Source organism: Condylostylus longicornis, unplaced genomic scaffold, assembly GCF_029603195.1.
Source record: "Condylostylus longicornis isolate FDR11 unplaced genomic scaffold, ASM2960319v2 ptg000040l, whole genome shotgun sequence".
Taxonomy (NCBI): domain Eukaryota; kingdom Metazoa; phylum Arthropoda; class Insecta; order Diptera; family Dolichopodidae; genus Condylostylus; species Condylostylus longicornis.
In genome coordinates this window covers 16094364-16119836 of record NW_026578009.1, presented here as the reverse complement: position 1 = coordinate 16119836, position 25473 = coordinate 16094364, and the positions used below count along the sequence as shown (strand labels likewise).

Sequence of the window (25473 nt, the reverse complement as noted above, 5' to 3'; positions counted from 1 at the left end):
TTGAAATCTTCTTGAGAGTCCTAATTTTAATATTATGTTAAAATAGCTAGTTCAAATTAATTATCATTCAAATAAATATTAAATACACTGAAATTAATTTACGTTTTTTGAGTTTTCAGTAATTCTAATTTTAATTCAAGAAAAATATAACAGACTGGTATCAAGATAAATATTAAATATTTAAATTCGAGGCAGAAAACAATTTAAGAGATTATTACAATATTCCAAAATGGGCAAAAACCAGCCTGTAAGATATATATTGTAGTTTTAAGATTAGCACCCATACTGTAGAATATTAATCGGGAAATTATTTTAAAATTTAAGACAGAAGATGGTAACTTTGTTATTTTGGAGACTATGGCAAAATATGACCTAGCATTTTACATGATCAATGTATACAGAATTTAAATGTATTTCAGCCCTTAAATTTACAAAGACAACATAATTGAAATCATAATAATTACCTGCGTTCAATTTCTTGCATACGTTTTAAATGTTCATTCCAAGCACGTTCAACATCATAGTTGGCTGGAACTGAAATTAATTAATATATACACAAAAAATTAATTAAATTTTTTATTTAACATAACGTCTTATAATTGTAAAGATTTTTTAAAATACAGAATAATCACATGAGCCAAAATTATGTTCTACGAGTATGGATAATAAAAAATTTTTTGACATTTACAGCAAAAAGCAAAATAAATAAGAAATTTATAAAGCATGTACCATTTGCTTAATAACTTTCTTAACAGTTGTTATGATTAAATTATGTTTAAAAAGTTAAGTATGAATGTTATTTCCTGAATGTTAGCTTAAATTACTTACAGCAATTAATATTTTTGCTAAATGAGGAAAATGTTATTTTATGCTTATTAAGCTATGAAATGTTTAGCTTTTAGAATGTTATAAAAAAATATGAATTAAACTATTGATGACTAATGACTGTTTGCCATAATTTTTATGCCATTAGCATGTTATTATGTAGCCTACTTCACATAAAATGTAAAAACAAAATTTATGTTCATAAAGTGAACGCTATTTAAATATTTTGATTCAAATAGATATAAGTATAATGTATATTATTGTACACAAAATTTCGTAGGTTTGTACAATGTTGGGCAATGTATACTTTAACAATAACAGTATCTTTTTTCTCTTCTACCAATAATTTATGGTTGAAACACATTACAATTATGCAATTACAAAATGTACAAAATCATATGATTTTTATTGAAACTTTTTCAAAATTTTCTTTTATACTTGCTACTTCTTCCATACATGTGTACATATATATATATGTTTATATATAGAGAAAACATTTATTTTCTAAAATTTCCTCACTATACAGAATTTCAATTTGTTTATATAACTAAAATAGTATTCGTATTGCATGTTTCTTATATGTTATGTACAAATTTAAAAAGTTTGCAAAAATTATTTTCATATTATTATTCATAGAATTTCAAAAAATTTATTTTGAAACTGAAAAACTACATTTTTGTATGTGATTAATAATTAGTTTCTATATAAAAAAAAAGTGCAAGGAAATTTTAGGTCTTTTAAAATCCTCCAACAACAATCTCAATGATCACACTTTAATTGTATATATACAGAATTTTTGATTTATTTATTTATTTATTTTTTTTAAACATCAAATCAAAGTAAAAAAGGATGGTCAAATCATTAAAAATAGTAAAGACAAATTATACCTTTTTCAATATAGTGGCATTTTTCTTTTTACCCAAAAACTTTGTTGAATAATCTCTAGTGTCCGATAGTTAAGTTTATCAATCAATGCTTTGCATAATATACTTTAACACTATAATTTAAGTCCCTAATATAATCGTCGTTTTTAAGTATAAATTTATTTTTCAAATTTTAATTTTTCGATTTATTATTTTCTTTAGACTAGAATCTTTCGATAGAGATATAGCCTAGGTTTAATGTGGCATTTATAAAGGGAGGAAAATATAATACGAGTATGCTAACCATCGTAGATTCAGCTTTTCTTAGATTTTTTTTCCTATTTTTACACCCTTTCCACAAATTTTAAACAACGTTTTTCAAGTTATTCAATATTAATCTCTTCTCTTTTTTGAAACTCTTATCCTAAAAATATTTACTTTTCATGATATGCAATTTTATAACAATTTAATAACGTTTCTGCTGGTTGAGTTCTGATTCGTGTATTGGTTTAACACATTTTTTAATGCTTTCTTTAGTCTTATATGTATGTAGTCCTAAAACTGACGTACTCAAAAGTTCTATTCTTTTTTTCTGCCTTAAATATAGCAGCTGTCTGCATAAATCACTTTATGTGCTAATGAATGCATCCCACGTTTTTTTTCTAATTTTCGGTTTTAACCACATTGCTTGTGTGTATGTATGTATATATTAGTTATTTAGATTTTTAAGAGTATGAATTTTTCTTTATGTTATATAATGTCAGTTTTGTTAGCCTAATGTATTTTATCTCTAGTGATTGGATTCTTTAGTATTTTTATATTAGTTTTTTCAGTGTTATGATAATAATGGTTCTATTTTAAAAGCAAAAATTTCTACTATATGCCTTTTATATATGCTTGGGCTTGCCATATAAAAAAGAATATTTTAATTAAAATTTAATTCCTATAAAATTAATTTTGTAAACATAAAAAAGCATTTCTAAATTTTGTATTTTTTTTTAATTTTTACATTTTGTTTTATTAATTAATATGATATTTTCGATTTTTTTTTATAAATTATTTGAAAATTTCAATTGTAATTAAAAACAACTATATTGTATTTTAAATAATGTTATCGATGCAACGATTTTATTAAAGATTTATTCTGTAATGAATAAAAGAAATGAAAATATAAAAATTTTATAATATTAAATGTTTTTAGTAATTTAGTAATACATTTAGTAATACATACAATCTTAAAGATTATGTATATACATATTTTCATTTAAAGTGTTTGAGAAGTAAAAAAAGCATGCTGAATTATAATTAAAAGTATTTTCATTTGATTGCCTTCCCTTAAAATCAAATCATCTTCCATGGATTGTTGGGGAATGTTTGAGAGAAAATAATATACGTAAATTAATTATTATTTTCAAAATGAAGTAATTATGTCATTTAAAAGTTTGTAAAGTAGTACATTTTTCTTTAGCAATTTAAGAATATAGCTCGTATTTCATTAATCCACATCGGTTAACTTGTATTCGATAAACGACACGAACAATATTCAAGAGATATATGTACGGAGGTCGGCAAAAGCTTTCCGTGAGAAATGTGAAAACATACGTCACTTAATTATTTTTGAAGAAATATTATACACTCTTGTTATTTTGGGGCATGTAAGGTTTTTCGGTCGGTTTTACGGAAACCCGTAAAAACTGGCTTTATTATAATTTAGACCTCGGATTTGTAATTTCGATTAAAAAATATATACTTAAGTCAAGTGTACCTACATACATACATAGCTATTCAATTGGAATGTTGTTTGTAAATTGTAAAAACAATAATCATTACTGTTATCTTTTAAATAATTTAATTAAAAACTAATTTGCAATTTCGAAATCGATAACAAGAAAAATAATATTTTCAAATTTTCTTTACAGATGTTCAAAATACAAGCATGTGTAACCTGAATGGTAAGAAAAAAGGAACTACAGTAATTTGCTTCCTATTTATTTTTTTATTGTTTTGTAGAAGTAAAACGAAATTGGGTTTAGAAATAATTTTTCATTCAATTTCTTATCTCTTCTATTCGGGAGTTGGTTGTTCTGTTTTTTTTATATTTTTTGATTTTCTATCAATCAACCTTAGCCCAAATTCCTCATACTTTCTTCGTTATTTTCACATTTTTACTATAAAATAAATTAAAAAAAAAAGATTTTTTTTAATTTTTTAATTTTTTTTTTTTTTATTTTTGCTAACCTAAATATTTTTATAACATTGGTAATGGCGCCTCCCCAATGTTCTAATGTGAGAGCAAGAAAATTTGAAATTTTTCTGTTTTGTAAAATTAAATTTGATTTGTTTTCTTTTTGAATTTTTTATTCTTGAAAATATTTTTAAATCTGTTGTTAATTTTTTTTTTTAGAAAACTATAATATTTGTATATATACATATGTGGATGTACCTTAAGTGTGCGTATACATACATATATTCATACATATGTTTTGTTTTGTAACGTGAATTTAAATTTATAAAATAGTACCGTACTGGCCTGAATGTAAGTATATGAAATACAAAAAAAAAATAATTATGATAAAAAGTTATAGCACCCAACTGACTAGCTATGTCAGAGACGGAAAATCATCCGAACATAATAAAGTTCTAGGAACATAATATTTCATTACAGTTTCTGTCGCTAACAACTTTGCAAATGTGTGCATGAAATATATGCTACATTTATATAAATAATTAAAAAAAATTCTGTATATTTTCATAATAACACGTTTTCTGTGTACACTTAATACAAAAATTTTAAATACATGGCGAAAACCGACATAATTTTCCTTCATTCTTCTTTTAGCTTTTTTTTTATTTTCTATTTTTGAAAAATTTTAAAATTTTCTTATGAAAAATTTATTTTTGGGAATTTAAATTTGGCAAAAGATATTCAATATTTTCATGATTATTAAAACACATTGAAATTATAAAAAAAAATTTTACAATTTTTTGTTTGGAAAATGACGTAATTAAGATTATCGTTATATAATTTTTAAATATTTCGCTAAATTGAAATTTAATTATCAATATCGGATTTTTACAATTCATTTAAAATTTTGAAGGTAACTCTAAAATAAAAATTAAACGTGAGCTGTAAAGGGTTAAAAATTATTTGCGCTTCGGAAAATGTTTCGTTAAAATGGCTTTATTAACCGCATTTAACTCTAAAAATGTGACAATTATTCTTTATATTTAGTTTCACATGACCTGATCAAGATTAAGCATAACATTTCTGCATATCTTTGATAAAGTATTATGAAAATTTAGTTATAGCCGCAAAAATTTCAATTACGAAATGACTAACACGTTAAATGAACAGAACAGCCAGTTTATTTATTGAATTCGTAAAAACTTCTTGAAATCCAATTAAAATTTTTGTTTAATGTAATTTTATATCAGAAACATTTAAAATTCTTGGAAATTGTAATTATTTTTCCCTAAGCGAAATGAAAATACTTTTAATTTTTCTTTTTGTTATTTTATTTTGTTTTATAAACAAAACTGTAGAAAATTCTTTAATAATAATGAATCATTATGAATCAGTATAAATGTAAAAATTATTTATTTTTACTTAATGGTATGTATATCGGTATGTAATAATGAAAATTTTTAATAGCTGGCATCAGAAAGTCAGAAAATCTATATAAGCATGTTGCTATATAAAACGTTAATGATTGAAATCTATATTGATTAATTTTAAAAGCCGATTAAATTATATGGAATTTTCGTTTGGATTAATTATTTCTTTTTCCAATTTAATTATGGTTTTATTAAATTATAAACGATATTTTAATATTAATGAATTCATTGAATACTTACTAGTTCTGCTATAATGATGATCATAGATTGGTCTTGGGGAATAGCCATAAGTTTCTCTATGAACTGGAAGATATCTATAGCCAGTACTTTGGATTCTTTCATTTGGAGCACTTGCTTCATCATAGATGCTTCTTAAGTGTGATGGAAGAGAATCATAAGAGCTCAATGGTCTGTATGGTTTTGGAGCTTCATGAGCACGGATATCTTCTGATCCTGAAGTGTATAAATATAAATATGATGCATTATTATAATATTGTAGAATGAGTTTTTGGTTGAATATACTAAACTAAATGTTGAATAAAACTAAATGTTGTTTATTCAACAGTTCACTTAATTATCTGTTAATTATTTAATAATATTGAATGAGATGAGAAAGAATTTGGTCATAATTATGTAAAATAGTTTTCCACATTTTATTTCGGCTCTTACAATTAAATAAATTGAAAATTTGGGTATATTTTCTTTTTAAAATAAAAATAATATTTGCAATTGTTTATTATTCTTATTGATTTTCAATAACCTTATAGCTGCATAATGCTTCTTACTTTAGAACCAACTACAAAATTTCTAACATATTTGTATAGTTTTCAAAAAAGGTAACTCCATTTCTAATTTTAAACTCAATTAAGATTTAGTTTGTCCAACTTTCAATATCTTTAACATCTCAAATTTCAGTACGCATTTATTTCAAAAATTAATTTTTATAATTTTTTCAAGTGGTCTTTTTTTTTAAATATTTAAGTATAAATTATTTACGATTCAAAATAAAATATGTACATGTGTATGTACATGTATATCACACAAAATTGCCTGTGTTTATAATTCATTAATATTTTCTTTAAAAATAGATTTGAAAAAGAAGACAGACAGCGAAAATATTTGCAAAAAATTTATGTTGCTCGTATATAAAAATAGCTAGTTCCAGGACATTATAATTTTTATAAATACAAAATTATATTTTGGTTTTTACAGGAGAAGGGTGTATTAAAATCTAATATTTTAATATGAAAATGACTCTTTGTATACTAAATCTGCAGGCATAGGGGATCTAAAAAAAATAGCTATTTTGGAAATCTGCAGATATAATTAATAGATAAATTAAAGATTATTATTTTTAAAGAAGGTGGAAAATTTAAAAATTATTTAATGATTTATTTAATTTATTTCTATTGACAATCTTGAATATAAATATATTTAATTTCAGCAAAACAAAATGAAATATTTCAGAAAAAGTTTTCAATTTCAATGATTGTATTTTAGGAATCGAACACATAAATTAAAATTAAATAATCATAGATCAGTTAAGAAGTTTTCAAATGTGTTTAGTTATTCATCTCAGTCATAAGGTTAATAGATTAAACAAAATTTAAGCTTAATCTAAGTGTGACTTATATTCTATAAAGACACTGTGACAAATTCAGAATAAACATTTTTTAAAGCTAAACTACATTCAAAATCTGATCAAAAGACTTTAACCTATTCAAGAATGGATCAAAATTAAAGATCATCTTTACATATTATATGCCGAAGTTTTTTATATAACGATGAACTTTGCCCATTTAATAATAAAAGAATGCTTTCTTATATTTTCCAATTCATGTCTAATTTTATTTTTATTTTATTCTAAATTTATTTTTTTCAAAAATTTTTAAAATCAATTTATCTTTTAAAGTCATGATAATCATTTCAGAAAAAAAAAAATTTTCATTTTGCATAGGTATATTTTTTTTTTTTGTATTTTCTATTACTGATATTTTGAATAGAATCCAAAAAAATGTATAATTTTCTTTTTCCCAAAATTTGGCAAGATTCCCAAAAAAACAAAAAGAACAAATTTTTGATTTTCTATTTGCCTTCTCATAACTATAAAAAAAAATTTCGAAAAAGAAAAAATGAACCGAAAAAATAAACAAAAATTGAAATGAAAACTCAAATTTCAAAATAAATATTAACTATTTTTAAAAATTATTTTAATTCTTCTTTATATTTTTGATGATGTGTGCAAATATAAATTGTATAATGAAATTCATAACACATCGGTATTTTCTTTCCTTCTCATTCAATAATAAAATAGATTTATGATGTCTGTCTCTTTCTTAATGATTTTGTAGTGGAAAAAAAATTTTTCTTTTTTCTTTTCTTATTTTTCTTATTCTCTAAAAATATTTTTGAGCTTACCTTTCAAGGATCTGACATATGATTGCCAGAATTTTGCTTTTTTGCTGGGGGTTTCATTCCTCCCAATCATATCCAAATGGCTTTTGAACATATTGATTAGTTTTTTGTTTTTTCTTTTTAAAACTTAATTAATTAGAAATTAAATTTGTTAATTTTAATTTAATCGTAATCCTGGCTCGTTCGCTGTAATTAAAAAAAAAGTAGAAAAAAGTCCGTTTAAAATTAATTTGTTCTCACTATAAATTTTTGTATTTAATTTTTTTTTATTAATTCTACAAAAAATTTAAATTTTTTTTTAAATAGTTTTTATGGAGAATTTTTATTTTTTCTTTATGATTTTTTTTTATGTAATTGTTTTTGCTTTTTTAAATAATTGTCACTTTTTTAATATTTCAATCGAATGTGAATGAAATTCTATATGATATTTACACTATGAATTCCAAAATTTTAATTATTAAAATTATAAAATGAAAACTTGTTTTTTTTTATTATTTCTGCAGTTTTCTTTTTATTTTTATAGTTTATTTTATTTATTTTATTTAATTTTAATTGAAAATCTTCAAAATCATTCGAAATAATTTCAAAATATTTTTGGAAAATAATTTTTTATAATTTGAAAATTTTATATTTCAATTTTTCAAGGATTTTTCTAAAATTATCCACAGTGAAATTTGGAGAATCAGATCACCTACTTATAGTTTTGAACTTTAAGCTTTGTGAAAATTTTAATTGATCTTCTTATTATTTTATTTTTATTATTTTTATTTTTTTTTTAATTTTATTTTACAAAAAATTCTTTTTTTTCCTTTCAATTTAGTTTCTTATTTTATGCTGAATTTGATTCCTTCAGTTAATTGAAACTCATGAATAATTAATGCAATAATTTTTAATACTTTTTAAATACTTATGTATGTTTGTGTAAATACTTTTCTTTTGAATCTTACATCTTTTACTATAACTTAAAAAGCGGTCTATCCTCAACGAAGAATTTTTTCAAACTGATGATCTATTGAATTTGAGTTCTCTAAAATGAGTCCTAAAAATAAATTTTTTATTCAATATGATTTTCCTTTTTAGTTGTTCTTTTATTATGGTTGCTTTCTGATTTTTTTTTGTTTTCTGTTTTTTTGTTGTTTGTATGGACTTGCACACTAACATAATTTTTCATTATTTTCAGCTAAATATTAATAAAACATTTTTTTTTCAATAATAAACTTTTGATGTATTTATTTTTCACTTTCAAGATCACTTGGAACTTTATACATCAAAAATGTGCATGTAATAATAATTTGTGATTGTGTGTAAAGATAATATAACGGTAATAATTTACTAGGGATTTTACATTAGTATATTCTGTTTTGCAGGTATATATTCTTTGAAAATACAGGTACACATAAAATCATTATCATTTATTTATGGTTATGTATTTGTGCAGTTGATTACTAGTGTTTCAATTCAAACAACTGTTGTATTTCAACACTGTTGAATTTTCTTACTGGTGTAAAATAAATGTCAAATGTTCGTCATTGTCAAAGTGAAAGTAAAGTATAGTCTTAATTTGGAATTCACTGTTTCATCTGATTTTCAGTGCAGTTATACTTTTTATATTTATGTAGAAATTAAAATTTTAACAATTTTTTTTTAATTTTTTTTCAATCTTCCAAAAATTTGATTCAGCTAGCATTAAAATAAACAAAGAAAGGTAACCTTTTGTTATCTTATTTTCTACGAATATTTGTTCACTTTCAATTCAACTCTAAACAGTTTCGTTTCAATACGATATACCGCGAATTCACCAATATTTCAACTTTTATATTTATTTCTAACTTTTATATTAGCGTTAATCTTACAAACTTTATTAAAATTTTGACAAGTTTATAAAATTATTAGATTATCAGATTTATCTTATCTTACTAGCAACTTATGCTTGAAGAAGTAAATGAAATACTAAGAAACAATGAGAAACAAGGAAAGAGTTTCTTTTATTGATAAAAATTGTCTTATATCGGAAACTTCATTTTGACTTTTTAGTTTTTATGTACGGTTTCAAAAACAAAGGCAATATTTCGTTTTAATCTGTTAACTAACAGAGCAATTTTTTTGAAAATGAATTCAGCAATCGCGGTTATGGTGATTACACCAATGTGTATGACAGCATTAATTTTTAATTTTATTAAATTCTCGAAGTTTGTTTTAGAATTATACCAAAAATGGCTAACATTTGGTGTCCGCAACAAATTATGGGTATTGAAAAATACTCACTATACGAAAATGAATATAGAAAATTTATTTACTGATCTCAATGATCCTATGATTACCTATCTTTAAATAAAACATAACATTATAAAACTTGTATGTAACATGTTAACAAAATTTATTACAGATAACATTACATTTCATGCCATTTTTACAAATCGTAATATTTATTTCATAAACTTATTATGAATTTCAAGAATAGTGCTTCTTATTTTTTTTCAGATTTTTCATTTTCCGTAAAATTTTGCTCATAGGTACTGTTGTTGTATTTTTAAACTTAAATAATCAGATGTTTACTGTTACATACGAGTATAATGCTTTATATTAAATATGAGAAGACTATTCATTTGTTGTTGCCTTTCATTCTCTAAAGTTCCTGGATTTTTTAATATAAAAAAAAAAATTTGATTATTTTCAAAATATTATTTTTAAAATTTTTTAGCAGGGTGAAATTTAGATGTTATTCTTAATAATTTGTGAATAAAAAAAAATAAATATTTATTTTCAAAAAAAAATTAAATTTGAATTTTGCATTTACTGTTTAACATCAAAACACGATCATTTTGAAGGTCTATAATAAAATGGAAAAAAATAGAGGATAATATTTTGTTCTATCGAAAAAAAATCTTATAATTGAATTAAAAAAGCTAATGGAAAAGATACTTTGTATTTGTTTTTAAGTTTGTATTTGTTTTATTGTAAAATTAAAAAAAATTGTTTAAAATTTTCGTATGCGTATTTTACAAAAATTAATTAATCCAAAAGTTGAATGCCCAATGAAGGTCAATATTCTTATTAAATATATGCGAAAATCATTTTTAAAAGCTTTACAGGTAATTATAGGCCATACTAAAACGTTAAAATAAAATCTTGAAGAGTTATAATAAAAGTAATCTTTGAACTTGCTTTGAACTATTTAAACCATTAAAAAAGACAATATGAAGCTTAATTTAATTGATTTTATCGCGTATACATCCATGTAAACAAAGTCTGTTGAAATTGTAAAGAAAAATAAACATTTACTACAGAGAAAATGTGAAAAAATAAAAAAAAAAGGATATATAAAAAAAGATCAAGAAATATTCCGTAATATAAAATTCTAAGAGCAACATCTAAAGAAATCCCTTACACAATTGTATTAAAGTCTAAGGAAAATAAAACAACAATTCCACGAACTAGTATTAAAAGAAGAATTCAAGTCTTCAGTCATATGGGAAATTTTTTTAGGAGAATATCAGGATTTTATTTTTGATAGAAAAAATATCAGAATGAATTTTTTTTAGAATTATATTTTTTTATTGCTTTACTAGGAATATATTAAACCCAAAAAGAACTTCATTTTCCTTTAGTCTTTAATTAAAATTTCTAAATTTGTAACAACATTTAATAAGGCTTATGCTACTGCAGGTACAATATATATTTATTTTGCTGTATTACGCTACGCGTTATTCCTAAAGCTCTTAAATTTTATCACATCTTTTATTACATTATATATATAAATACAAGTATTTAACAATCTATTACGTATCAAGTCTGATGTAGTTTGTGCCGCGTAGCTCTTTGAAATAGTTATCCTGTTATACTCTAATTCATACGAGTATTAATATATTGCAAATTTATTTGCTGGTGCTCGTCAATTTTAGTTTAATAATTTTACGACTATACGGAAATTTATTTCAACGAAAAGCGCTTTTTCCAAATAGTGAGAAACTTATTTTAAGCAAGACTTTTTCCATCGTGTGCGCTCTTGTATGTAAATGCAAAATATTTGTACCTAAACTGCTTATTTTCTACAACAAATCAATAAACTTACGTTTACGAATTTTAAACTATAGTTTAGATATTTAGAAGAAAATAATGAATTTCCCTTTAAATTTTATATTTAAGTTTTGTTTCATAAACAGAAACAAAAGAAATAAAACTTTTCTAGAAAAGTTTGGAAAGTTCGGTCCTTTGAAGCAAACCTGAGAGCCAACTTCTTCTTATAGATATAAAAGGTATAAGGTAGGATTTTATTTAATTCAATTGAAATTGAAAAAAATACATTTTCACTATCTTGTGTAATTTTTTTTGTAAAAATAATTTTATGTTCTAGAACTTGTAATGTTTTTTTTAAATACACAAAACAATCAGCTCAGCATATTGAATTGTCTTTAATGTTAAGCGTTGTTTACCATTCGTTTTATATTTGCTGATAATTGTCGGAACTTTTAAGGAAAATGTGAATTGACGACAATATTATATGAGCTTGTTTTAATGCAATCAATGCCTGCCTATAAAAAGGTTGTAAAATTCATTAATTTTCAAAAATTTTTAACGATAATTTAATTAATTGTCATTAAAGAGTTAATTTTTCTTGTCTTATACAAACCAACAAAAATATGTTACCTATACCCAAAAATCATGCTGAGTCATAATTTTCCAATAATTTACAAAAAAAAAAAGAATAAATAAAAATTGAAAATATGTAAGCAATTTGTGGAATAAAATTGGACTACATTTACTCGAAATAGTTTGAACACATTGCGTTTTTTAATTAAATTGTTAAAAAATCATTTGTTTCCTGCTAAAAAAGATGAAAAATCGTCACCAATTTTGAATAACATCAAAAATTATGTAAATTTTTCTTTTTGTTTTTTTTTTCTCTATCAAAATGACTAAAATAATTAATTTATGATTTAATTTTCGTTTTCTATACGCACAAGTGAAAAAGCAGCAGTTTGACTACACAAATATCAAATTGTGATTATTTTATTTTAAAATACATCAAGGTTTTGAGTTCATTCGCGTATATATACATTTGTTATTCAATATTTGATAAATTTTCAATATTTAAAATTAATTTTGTCATCATACTAAATTTAATTTTATTTGATTTTTATTATTTCTGCTATAAATTTGTTGTTAAATAAATAAAATTTATGTGTGTCTATTTTTCATTTATAAGAACATCAATTATTTTTAGAATATTACAAGTTTTTTGATGTGAAATATTATCATAGAAAATGCAGTAAATAACTGAAAAATTTTATTTTTTGAAGAAATTATGAAGAAATTTTTAAAACTATATTTAGATATTATTTGGAGCTTTCCCATTACTATTTGGAATTATCTCAATTGTATGTGTAATTTGAAATAACCAAGATAAAGATTTTCATTATAATAAAAACAATTTATATATCATTGGTGTTTATACATTTTAATTCTCAGAAGATTTCTTACAAAAGTACCAAGAATCTGTAATTCCTGCTGTAACTTGAAACAAATATAACATAAATTTGACAATCAAACTGATTGGGGTTGTTTAAAAAATAATATTTAATTAATAAGTTCAAAACATAAAAAGAACCTAAATTTAATTTACATATTAAATAAATATGTATACTGAAAGAAAATTTTTAATGTTAGCAAAAACTAATTGTAGCAGATAGAATATAAGAGCATTTCGAACACCCACATGTTATTCAAATTAAAAAAGTAATATGCGAACTTTCCTAATGTTCATTAATTATTGTTTTATTTTACATACAGCACAATCACATAACATACTTTAAATCTAATGTACTAATAGCTAGTATGTATTCAAATATAATTTTATAATGTGGTGTGAAAATTTTAATGAACACCATACTACATTAAATTTTTAAGTTTTTATTCGCTTGCCTTGTTGAATAACATTCAAATAATTTATTTTGTTTAAATTTTAATTTTTTATTTTTTATTATTATTTTCTGCTTAATTTTTGTTTATTTTTCTTTAATTTATTTATATTTAAAATATTGTGAAGGTTAAAGAAAATGATTCGATTGTTGTAGTGATGCCAAAAATACCTTAATTTTGTAACGATACTATAAAATTTACATTTATAAGCTTTTGGTTAGACATACATATAAAAATTGGTTTGTATATTATTTAGAACAATAAAATACTTGATATTTAAAAGGTCATTTTATTGGAAAAATTGAAAATTTATAGTTTAGGAGAATTTTTTAAAAAAATAAAAATATTAGAACTACCTGTTCAAATTTAAGAAATAAATACTAAAAAATTTCAGTTGTTATGTTTGAAATAAATTTCACTCAAATAAGTTTCTCGTTTTCTTTCCCAAATTTTATTTAAATTTTAATACTTACATACCTACATATATATATACATAGAGACGAAGTTATAGTTTGTAAAAAAATAATACCATTTTCTCTTTACACTTTAATCATTCAATCAAATAGTGAAAACAAGTGCTAGAACGATATCAAAATCATCTGTTTTTAATTTTTGTTCTATCAATAAATTTTTATTGAATGATTAATCAAGATAAAGAAAAATCAGGTGAAATCAATCTATGAAAACAAAGAAAATTCTATTTGAACAATTCACAGGAGTTTGTATGTATTTGTGATTTAGTCAATTACTTAATTTGTAACAATTATATGTTAACAAAAAGTTCAAGGTTAAAAAAACATTAATTCAAGAGCAGGAAAATAAAAAAAAAAATCAAAAGTTATTTCCTTTGCTAACCATTTTCTTTATAGATAAAAAGTGAACTCATTTATAGGATAACAAATAAATGAAAATAAGAAAACAATCAAAGCAAATTATGTAGGGCACTAATTAGCATAAAGAATCACCAAACATAATTAATCGATCAATCAATTAGAGAATGCTAAAAATTAATACGAAAATTTGTAATTAAATATAGAATTTTGATAAAAGTGAAATTAAAAAAAATTTCCTCAGAATTCTATTTGAAAGAAAATGAGGTTTCGTAACCTATGAAAAACATATGAGCATATTAACCTATAATATTAGTTAACCTATATCCGGTCTAACGTACATATGTGTTTAGTGTGAAAAAACGCATTGTGCCTTTAAAATATAAGTTAAAATAAAAGTTACATAATATGTATTATTATAAATTAGTCGAACTTGCAACAATACATTCTTGGAATTCATAAGGTTTAAACTATTAAGCGAATAACTAAAATTAAAAAAACTATCATACTTAAACTACGTGGCTACTTAAACTGCTTTGTGCTATAATGAAGATGCTTTAATTAACTTAGCTTTATTGAAAAAACTATTTTATTTTAATTGCTGTTATTATAGTTTTATAGCTGCACCAACGCATTTTCGGAGGATATTATAAATTACCGTGCCTATTATTAATTAATAAATTAATGTGCTTACCGTTCGTACCCTCATACATATTTCATTTCTTGTAAACCAAAACCAGCATAATTGAAGTCGTAGTATACGAGTATTCCATAGTGAATTATGGTTTATTCGTTACCCGATACGATAACAAGCTCATACGGATGTCGCAGAGTTGACATTATCAACTTTATTTTTTCTCGTTTTAAATCAAATTTTAAATGATCAATTAATTCATTTGCTCATACTTTTAATATACTTGTACTATAACTATGTTTTGCCATATTTGTACTCATTATGCTTTGTCCTTTCTTACTTATCTTTTAAGTATAAAGATTTAATGAAGCAGTTATTGTCGATAATTTTTATTAACTCGACTAAAATCGTCATCACACTTCATTTAACAAATAGGTTTTATTTTGCTTTCACTGTTTATTTAAATCAATCAATCAAATTTTTAAATTTCTCAAATCTCATTCGCGTATTTCAAAAAAATAAACGCACAAAAGAGTATTTGCGTTTTGCATTTGCTTAATCAACAATTCCTGGGCACAAAAAATGTAATTTTGTTTTAGGAAAATACCTAATTAAAATTTAAAATTTATAGTTTTGCAATTCAAATAAAACGCAGATTTTGTCATCCCCTAAATATATGCAAAATTATTAATTTCAAAAAACCGTTTACTTTTTTCGAATAAAGGGTTTTTTTAAATATTGTTAATCCTAGAAAATAATTGCTATTTTTGTTTTCTTTTTGAAATTCTTTAAATTCAAAGAAAATTCATGTTAAAAGTTGGCAGTTACATAATATTCAAAAAACGCCAAATGTATAGTAAAGTGCCAGAAATATTTTAATTTTTCCAAATTTTATTTCCCAATTTCCCAACAATTTTAAAAATCAAATAAAAGAAATTCACTTAATTTACAAAAACTAAAAAAAAAATCAATTTGATTTGAATGCTTTTATTTCCGTTTGATTTCCATAAAATTGCTTTGGGATCAATTGTTAGCCGCAATATCCATTAATAGAAGAAAACCAAATTCAAAAAGGAAGAAGCATGTAAATGCTTATTTTTGCTTTATAAAAGTATTTTTTTTTTTATTTTTTTAAACAATATGTATTGCCAAGTATGCATAACTGAATAACTGAAACGTGCTGTTTTCGTAATTTTCTAAAACTTGGTGAGTATAAAAGGAAAAATTGGAAACTGCTTTAATGTAGTTAAATAAAAAGCTCATCAAAAAATGATTTTTAATTTCAAATTCAATTCAATTCATTTAAAGCATTTTTCCAAAAAAAATTTTAAAGACAGTGCTTATTAGTTTCACTCTATCCGTCCGTCCGTCCGTCCGTCCATGGACATGTTTACAAAACTTCTACACCCTTGAAGATACAAATCTAAAATTTGATATCTACATAGATCTTTACTAAAAACTTACTTCCGGAGAAAATTTTAATTTACCTCCCCCTCTCTAAAAGTTATAACCCCTCAAAATCCGGAAAATGCTGTTTTTTAAGTAATTATTTTATTTAACCAGAAACATTTTTAGAATTCAGCAAGCGCAGAAAAATACGACTAGCTTCTTCCATCGCGACATTTCATATTTGAGCTTGAACAAAAAAAAATGGCCGTTAAAATTTACCATTCCTTAAATTTTTGATGTCGTTTAGTAGCTCTTAGATATTCATAAATAGTTCATTTCGTTAGAAGACAGTTTTTTTTCCACCTCTACCCCCTCCCATGTTATCGCCTCACAAAATTTGAATTTTTGGCACCTAATTTTTTTTAAAAGTGCAAGCTTTTCCAAATTTCTATAAATCTAGAAAGCCAACGGTAAATTATTTTTATTAATTAGGACAATCAACCTTTGAATTCGAGCATTGTGTTAACGCCTCTTTAAATTTTTTTTCTATTATTTCAAAGACCGCATGCATTTCTCACCCTAAATTTAAGCAATCTTTGAAATATGTTCATACATGAGTGAAACTAATTTTAATAATGTAGTACACAGATTGCTTTTAAAAGCAGTACTTTCACTTATTGAGGAGAAAAGTGCTACATTAAAAACCATTGGTTTGACGTAACTACATATATTCAATTTTAATTTCATATTTTTTTTTGACAAAATTAATGCTTGTAAAAAACCATATCTGAAATTGAATGAGTGTGGGCAAATAATTTAATCTTAAATAAATAACTTTGGTAAAACCAATGATTTGCAAAGAAGCAGCAAGTTTGTTCCTTGAACAATGAAAAAGCTTTTTAAAAAACAATTTTCTACCTTTGTTGTTCTTGAATTAAAATTATATGTGTGGCACAGCAAATAATTATTACATATTTATGGGATTAGCACAAGAGTAAAAAGAATCTTCACCATAACGGTCAAGTTGAGTACTTATTCGTATCGGTGAGTTAAGAAAAATTATTTTATAGGACTGTATTTACCCTTAGTTTTTTGCTTTGCAAAAATTCTGAAAAACTTACAATATTGAAAAAAAGTAGAACAAAAAATAGAAAATTTTTACTTTCAAGAAACGCCAACTTGAACAGGAGTGAAGTAGAAAAAAGCAATTGTTTAGATTTATTAAAATCTGTAACTTATTAAAGTCCAAGACCTTTACAACTTCTAGGAATAAACCATCTCACAAAGTTGAACGAACTTCAATCAGATCGTATTAATGATAACGGTTTGCCTAGGTAGTTTTACAGTAGAAGAAGAAATCGTTTTTTTTCTGTGTTAAAAGAATGTTTGTGGCTTTACAATTGTGAAAATATTTTTAATTTTCATATAAGAAACAATCAAAAAATGGTATTTTTAAGACTCTGAGGCGTCTAGCTTTTCTTCCCACTGCTTTACTTGAAAAAGTATTTTATTTTCTGGATTCTTTATCTTAAATGAGTAGGAACCCTTTTACATACATAAATGAATAAATAAACTGAGGGACATTAGTAAAATTTTTTTTCAGTGTATTACGTAATATATGATAATTATATACTCACTAGAAAAAATATTTGACGAATTTGATGATTTGAATAAACTTTTAATTTCGGATTTACTACATAATAATTTATTCATTTGTTTCATTATTAAGAACATCACAGAACATGATCACTATTAATCACCAAAATCTTTTAGAGCAGATATAGTCTTGCTTGATATAATCATGATTTTCGATTTTCCGAAACAATAAGATTTTGTATGTATGATTTCTCATTGAATTTATTAACCAATTATTATGACATTTTTGACATTCAAAAGCCTACATTAATACTTGGAGTATTATGTCAGGCACCGACTACTAAATTATGAACCGAATATTTAAATTCTAATTATAAATATTCATTAAAAATGTTATATTATCACAAAAACATAAAATTGAATCAACAATCAAGCTGACTACCATCTACATTTTATATGTAGAACTAAAAATCTACCATATTACATGCAAATTATTTTAATGGGAAAAGAAAACAAAAATGAATTCAAAAATTTCATTCCATTTTAAAAATGATTTAATAATTTTTTGCTACATATTGTATGTGTGTACATATATCACATATATAATACATACATACATATGTATGTATATAAGCACCATAATTATTGTAGCATTTTTGGATTTTCATTCAAAAGATAAAAAAAAGAATAAATAAAATTAAAATTTTGTAGTCAAACAAATTAAAATGACATTTAAGTGGTTATAAATCACAAAATGAACGAATTTGTTTTGTTTTTACATACATATACATATATTGAACATACATAAAAAAAGTTATAAATTACTTTGAAGAAAATGATATTTTTGAAATTTTTGACATTATGTTGACTCTTTTGGCATTCATAATTCTATTTCCATTAGCTTTTAAAACTGTTCACTAAAGAGGATATTACACATGTTGGTACAAATATATTGATATTACAGATGCAAAGAGCGTAAATGACGTTTGATATGTACAGGCATTTACGTTGATAAAGAAAAATGTTTATTAATTTTAAATTTATAAGAGAAATGTTTTACTGCCGAAATGTTTATGCAAATTCGACTTTTATTCAAATTGATGTTCCATTACATTATGCATTACATTATTTCATTACATTATTTAAGATATAAATTAACAAATTCCTAGAACATTAGAGTAAAAGTGGGCCGGAATAATTAACAGAATTTCAATAAAAGAAATTTAGTAATCAAAAGAGCCTGAATGGGATATCAAAAACTTTAAATTAATAATCGATAACATTCCAAAAATAAAACTCATTAAAAATAATATACAAATTTCTACATAAATAATTTAAGTTTAAAAAAATTTAATAAACAAAACCTATACGAAAATCTCAATTAAAATTTAGTGGAAATTGAAATGAAAAAAGGAATTCCAAATTCATTGGTTTCGTCTTTTCATTATTAAAATCAAAGCTACCGGTTATTACGTAAAAGAATTTCAATTCTGGCAAAAAACAAAAACAAGCAAATGTAAACCAAAATTTTTAAAAATTTAGAACACACAGATTTTATTAAATATTACGCTTTTATTAAACTCATAATTTTTCCTTTTACGATTTTGGCATTACGCCCAGAATCTAATTATCGCATGCAATATAATCAGATCTTTTTCAATTTTCTTACAAATTTCCTGTCTGACGCTTATACACGAGTATTTTCAATTCCATAAGGTAAATTAATTTGCTTATGATTATAATTTCATTGCTGTTTAACAAGAAAAAAAGAAAAGAAAATAGAAAGAAAAATATTCTGCACATTTAAATTATAAAAGTTAATTTTATTGCAAAATACTATGAGTGCAAAATTTAGATTGCAATGCGTGCCACCAAAAATTCACCCGTTGACCAGTGCAAATTGTATTTAATCCAAAAGAGAAATAAGTTTGCCAAAAAATGCCACCGGAATTTTTTATTAAAGATATTAAAAAATTTTGGTTATCAAAATTGAAAGTGACATAAATTTCAAACATTGGCAAATATAATTTGCAGTAAAATAATTTTCCTACGCATCAAATGTACGGAATACATTTGAACCCCGCTCAAGTACCGGGCCGCTCCGATCTCACGCACATCGATCGGGAAGCGGAACCCTGTACCAGCGTACGAAATTGCACCGTGACAAACAGGAATCCGACATGGTTATTCTCAAAATCAGATCGCCCTTAATTAAGTGTCTGTGAGCCAACTTTCGCACTGCCTCGACCGGACCTGAGAGAAGTCGGTGAGTCATTAGTCGAGCTTCCTTTATTATATGAAGGTGCAGTGGTGCCAACACAATCATTACCTCCAATGCAGTGGTAGGAGCTGTCGACATTGCCCTATTTGTACCTGGGCAGGCGAAATCATTCGTTTATGGGTAGGAAATAATTTATGAGTGAATGATAATTATGTTTACCATTGTCGCCTAATTAATGTAACCTTCATTTTAAGTCAATTCTTGAATAAAATATAGGACAACTCTTTTTACTTTTAAAATTTCTTTTTTATTTGTGAATATTTCATACAAGACAGATAATTTATGATCGCCAGCGCCTTTTGTGATATTGTAGGGAAAGACAATGGTATAGGTAGCAGAAAATTTTAAGTATTATTCGCAAACGATCCACGAGTTACGACAGTTTCTGCAGATTTACAATATACAATTTACACTGCCTACTCTACTTTATTTAAACATAACAAATAGCGAATTTAATAGTTCTATTATTCCATAAATTCTGTGAAGAATTTATTTAATTTTAATTGTGGCTATTGTAGAGAAAATTGCAAATACAACATTGTACAAATGTAAGCATCAACTAAAAGAGCATTTTAAATACTGGAATCTGTTACAAACTCATGTAATAATTGTTCTAATACCAAATTTCTTTCAAAATCCAAAGTATAAGTAAAGACAAGGAAATACTTAAATTTAACATCTAAATTTAAAATTGTTTTAACGTACACATACATGAATAATGCTCCTATATGTATGTACACATATTTTTAATAATGATATAATAATTATATAGTCCGATATATTAGCGCACCTATGTTGCTGCATGCTTTGCAAATTAAAACAAAATTATTCAACGTTTTGCAATATTTTGTATTTGTATATAGGGTTTTCTTTCCAATTTCTTGACAGCCTCTTAAATTTTATTTCCGCTTTAAATTGCTTCATAAATTATATTGAAAATAAATTATTTTTTAAATAAAATTCATTCAAAAGAAATTAATTAAAAGAAAAATTATTTAAAACACAACAAATAAATCATTAAAATCTAAACATCGCTCACAAAAAGTCACAACAAAAGTATAAAAATTTGCCCTACTTACTTAATATCTTATGCAACTTTGAAAAAGTTTTAATACTCATTGCAGGAATAAAAGGAATTCTCGATCTATATAATTCAAGGGTTGAGTTTGTTATTTACACTATATTGTACTGTAAATGATATTTTGTATAAGATTACAACATGCTGTACATGTGTTTAAAACTTAATCAAGTGAGCTCACTCTTAGACTCTCCTTGTTGAGACTCAACTACGAAATTATAATTTAAAAAATATGTTACGGTTTAATTTGACATTAAGCTTAATTAGAAAGACCTTAGATTGTATATATTTGCATATACACACCCACAGCATATTATGAGCGCATCTTCATCATAGGCTGCCTTTTTTATAATTTGGCCAGTTAAAAAACTCTTGAAATAGCCAAACAAAACATTTATTTGAGATAACTGTTAGCAACTATTGAGGAAGAAATAATAAATTTCTTCGCTGGTCGTAATAGAATCTTATAGTTCTTCTACCTTTCTGTTATCTCTTCTAATATTGAATAAATTTTACGGTCACTTAATAACAACAATCTGTGTTCCTTAAATTGCTTTATAAAAGAAGAAGAAACTTAGAACGAAAGAATTTCATACAGCAAAAATAAAAGGGTATTAATCATGTTATTGCCAAATATTTGGCAAAATATGTTTGAAATTGCAAAAATTATTTAATTTGTTTCATATTAAACTAAATTTATCAAATAAAAAAATATTTACATGTTTTTTATTTTCTACGTGTTATTTACATACATACATACATACATAATATGTACATGTCTAAAAATAAAAAAAATTTACAAAAATATTTCTTTGTTTCATTTATTAAATAATTTCTATTTTGAATTATAAAACTACAATTTTAGTTTGGCAATCAGCTGTTTGGCATGTTTTTAATCAAATTAAAAATAAAAATATCAGTTCTTTGTTTACAATACTTCGTCAATATTACAATAGATTTCTAAAAATTTGGAAATAAAAATGTTTTTCTTTATCTATTAATTTGTCCTTGGCTGTTATTGATCCCTTATCTATTTAACTTTCTATTTCATTTCTAGGTTCTTTTTACACAATAATTACTTGAGAAGAATACTCGTACAACGCATTTTAGATTTTTTTCATTACCACTTGGAGGTCCTATTTCTTATAGATTTTCTCTAAAACATAGTTTTTCCTGGAACAACAAGTTTTCGATTATTAAAGTAGAATACCTAGTTTCCAGAGTATAGATGATAATATAAATTATTAATAATTCCTTCATAGGTTTTTTTAACCTTGTGAACAGTGCACCGAATCTATAGTGCTCCTTTAATAATTGCTAGAAACAACTTGCTTTTAAAATTCCGTAATTAATAGAGCAAAAATTCATTAAATTTTCTAAAATTTCCAATACTTTTTACTTACCTAGCATTTTTTTTTTAATTTATGAATTATTTTCAAGAATTTTTAATTCAGCATATTGCGGAGCTTAAATAACAAAAATTTCTAATAATGATTTTTGTAAAGTTGTTGCATAGACAAGAATGAAATTTATAAACTTTTTTAAAATTAATGACACGGCTGTGGCTTTGAAAAATAATTCTCTTTTTCTATTACATTTTTGCGAAGAAAAATTGTTAGATAAAAATATTTAAAACTTTTCCATTGAACAAGTTAAAATTGTTACTTAAGTAAATAAAATAATATGCAAAGTACATAATAAAAAACTTTAAGCGCTTAGCGTTCAAGTTTTTGAATTATGATTTAAAAAATTTCTAACTACGTATAAAACTTCTTTTCCCTATTTTTAGCACTTTTCCAAAAAAATTTTTGAAAAAAGTGCTTATTAGTTTCACTCTGTCCGTAAGTTCGTCCGTCCGTCCGTCCGTATGTCCGTGTGTCTGTTTACAAAACTTCTACACCTTTGAAGATAGAAAGCTGAAATTTAATACGTACATAGATCTTCACTAGAAACTTATTTCCGTAGAACAAAATTTTTACCTATCTCCCCCCTCTAGAAGTTATACCCCCCAAAACCCTAAAAATGGCCTTTTTTAAATATTTGTTGCAATGAAACCATAAGCATTTTTGAAATTTTGCAAACGCAGAAAGGCAGTGGCTTGCTTCCCCTTGCGCGGTATACTATAGTTCAACTTAAGAAAAACAAAATGGCCGCTCAAATTTACCGTTATTTAAAGTCCTTTTTTTCCAAATTTTTGATGTCGTTTTTCTTCTAGACCCCAGACTGTAGAAGTTTGAAATTTAGGAGCTTTTAGATATTAATAAATAGTTAATTTTGTTAGAAGAAAATTTTTTTCCATCTCCACCCCCTCTCAAGTTATCACCTCTTGAAATTCGTAAAATTTGAATTTTTGACACCTTATATTTCCGAAACCGCAAGCTTTTCCAAATTTTTATAAACGCAAAAAGCTAACGGTAAATTCCGTGAATTATTTTTCTTAGCTCACACAATTAACCCTTGAAATCGAGCATTATGTTAACCCCTTTTTATATTAATTTTTGCTTTATTTCAAAGACTGCATATATGCGTCACCCTAAATATATGCAATCCTAGAAATAGTTTTGTATATGAATGAAAATAATTTTAATAGTGTGATAGCTATACATAGACTGTATTTAAAGGCAGTATTTTCGCTTGCTGAAGGGAAAAGTGCTACAATACAAACCATTGGTTTGACCCAACTTTATTAATATTTCTTTCCTCTTTCATTAAAATCCTTTTCAAGATTTTTCAAAAAAAAAATAGGAAAAACAGTGTTTACTAATTTTATTCTGTCCGCCCATCTGTGTAACTGTTTGCAAAACTTTAATTTTTAATAAAATTACAGAAGTAACTCACTTCTTCTACAGAAGTTCTGTAGAAGAAAATTTTTACCTTTTATTTTTATCTGCATCGCCTCTCTAAACTTTATTATCCTTCAAAATACTAGGAATGCCCTTTTTTGACTACTCATTCTAAGCTTTATTTATTTTGCAAGCGTACTTCATACTTCTTCTAGCACGATGCAAAATAGTTGAATATTGAAATCACGAAATAACCGTAAAAATTAACCTTTATTTAAAATAATTTTTTTCAAATTTCTTATTTTCTTTTTCATTTTAAATATTTTGGTATATGAATGAAAGCCATTTTATTAGTGTAGATTGTTTTAGAAAGCAATATTTTCATTATTTCCACATAAAAGATCTAACAATCTGCGCATAATCCCCTCGCACAATCTGAGTATAAAAACTTGTTATTGAAATGTTTAGCATTAACTTTCATGGTTGTATGGCAGTAACTAGAATCTGTTAAACCATTTCACGCGGTATGTATAACTTATAATTGGATCCATGACTGCCAAGCCTCATGACACTTAACCTTATTATTTTTCCGAATATTTAAAATTAGCTTTTGGAATTGTATGGCAGCTACTCGAACCAGTGCAACCATTCCATTAAAATTTTTAGAACATTTATCTAGAATATAATTGGACACAAGCATCAAAGTTTCATATCTATAACTTTATTAGTTTTCGAAATATCTAAAAGAATCCCTTTAAGTTGTATGGCAGCTACATAAATCTGGAGTGGAAATAGGTCCAATGTAAATGTTTCTTTGACACAAAAGAAAAAACATGTGAACTTATGGTGGTATTCGTTTTTGAGTTATCGTGCAATCGGGCGGACGGACAGACGGACATGTCTAAATCCACGCAGAATTTTACGTTGAGTAAAAACATAATATATACATATTCACAGCCCAGATAGCTTTTCATGTGCGGCTATAAACTCCGTACCAAAGTTCAAAAAGGTATAAAAACTATTGGTTGAATCCAAATTTATTTCAAATTAATAAAGCTTTTCGTTTTATGATTATAATGAAGGGCTTCGAGTAATAATAAATAAAGTTGGGTCAAACCAATGGTTTGTATTGTAGCACTTTTCCCTTCAACAAGTGAAAATTCTGCTTTTAAATACAGTCTATGCATACCTACCGCACTATTAAAATTATTTTCATTCATATTTAACTATTTCCAGGATTGCATA

At 24.6% G+C, this 25473-nt stretch overlaps 2 protein-coding genes across 7 annotated transcripts in view; one reads left to right on the top strand and one right to left on the bottom strand.

The window, feature by feature from the left end:
• The window catches only part of LOC129609587 (soluble guanylate cyclase 88E), a 133313-nt gene that overhangs the window by 66218 nt on the left and 41622 nt on the right, over positions 1–25473 (top strand). The window contains exon 2 of the mRNA XM_055521592.1: positions 3608–3640. The gene's annotated coding sequence lies outside the window, so the exon portion shown is untranslated. The remainder of the gene's footprint in view (positions 1–3607; positions 3641–25473) is intronic.
• Positions 1–25473, bottom strand: part of LOC129609588 (uncharacterized) — a 47110-nt gene that overhangs the window by 18783 nt on the left and 2854 nt on the right. For 5 of the 6 annotated variants that reach the window (XM_055521593.1, XM_055521596.1, XM_055521597.1 and 2 more), the window contains exons 1-4: positions 8666–8774; positions 7722–7904; positions 5544–5756; positions 465–534 (exon numbers count right to left, since the gene is read on the bottom strand). In XM_055521593.1, coding sequence (XP_055377568.1) covers positions 465–534; positions 5544–5756; positions 7722–7812 — 374 coding nt within the window. In that variant the 5' untranslated portion in view covers positions 7813–7904; positions 8666–8774. Of the gene's footprint in view, positions 1–464; positions 535–5543; positions 5757–7721; positions 7905–8665; positions 8775–25473 lie in introns of those variants that run through there. The other variant, XM_055521595.1, reaches the window with a different exon arrangement.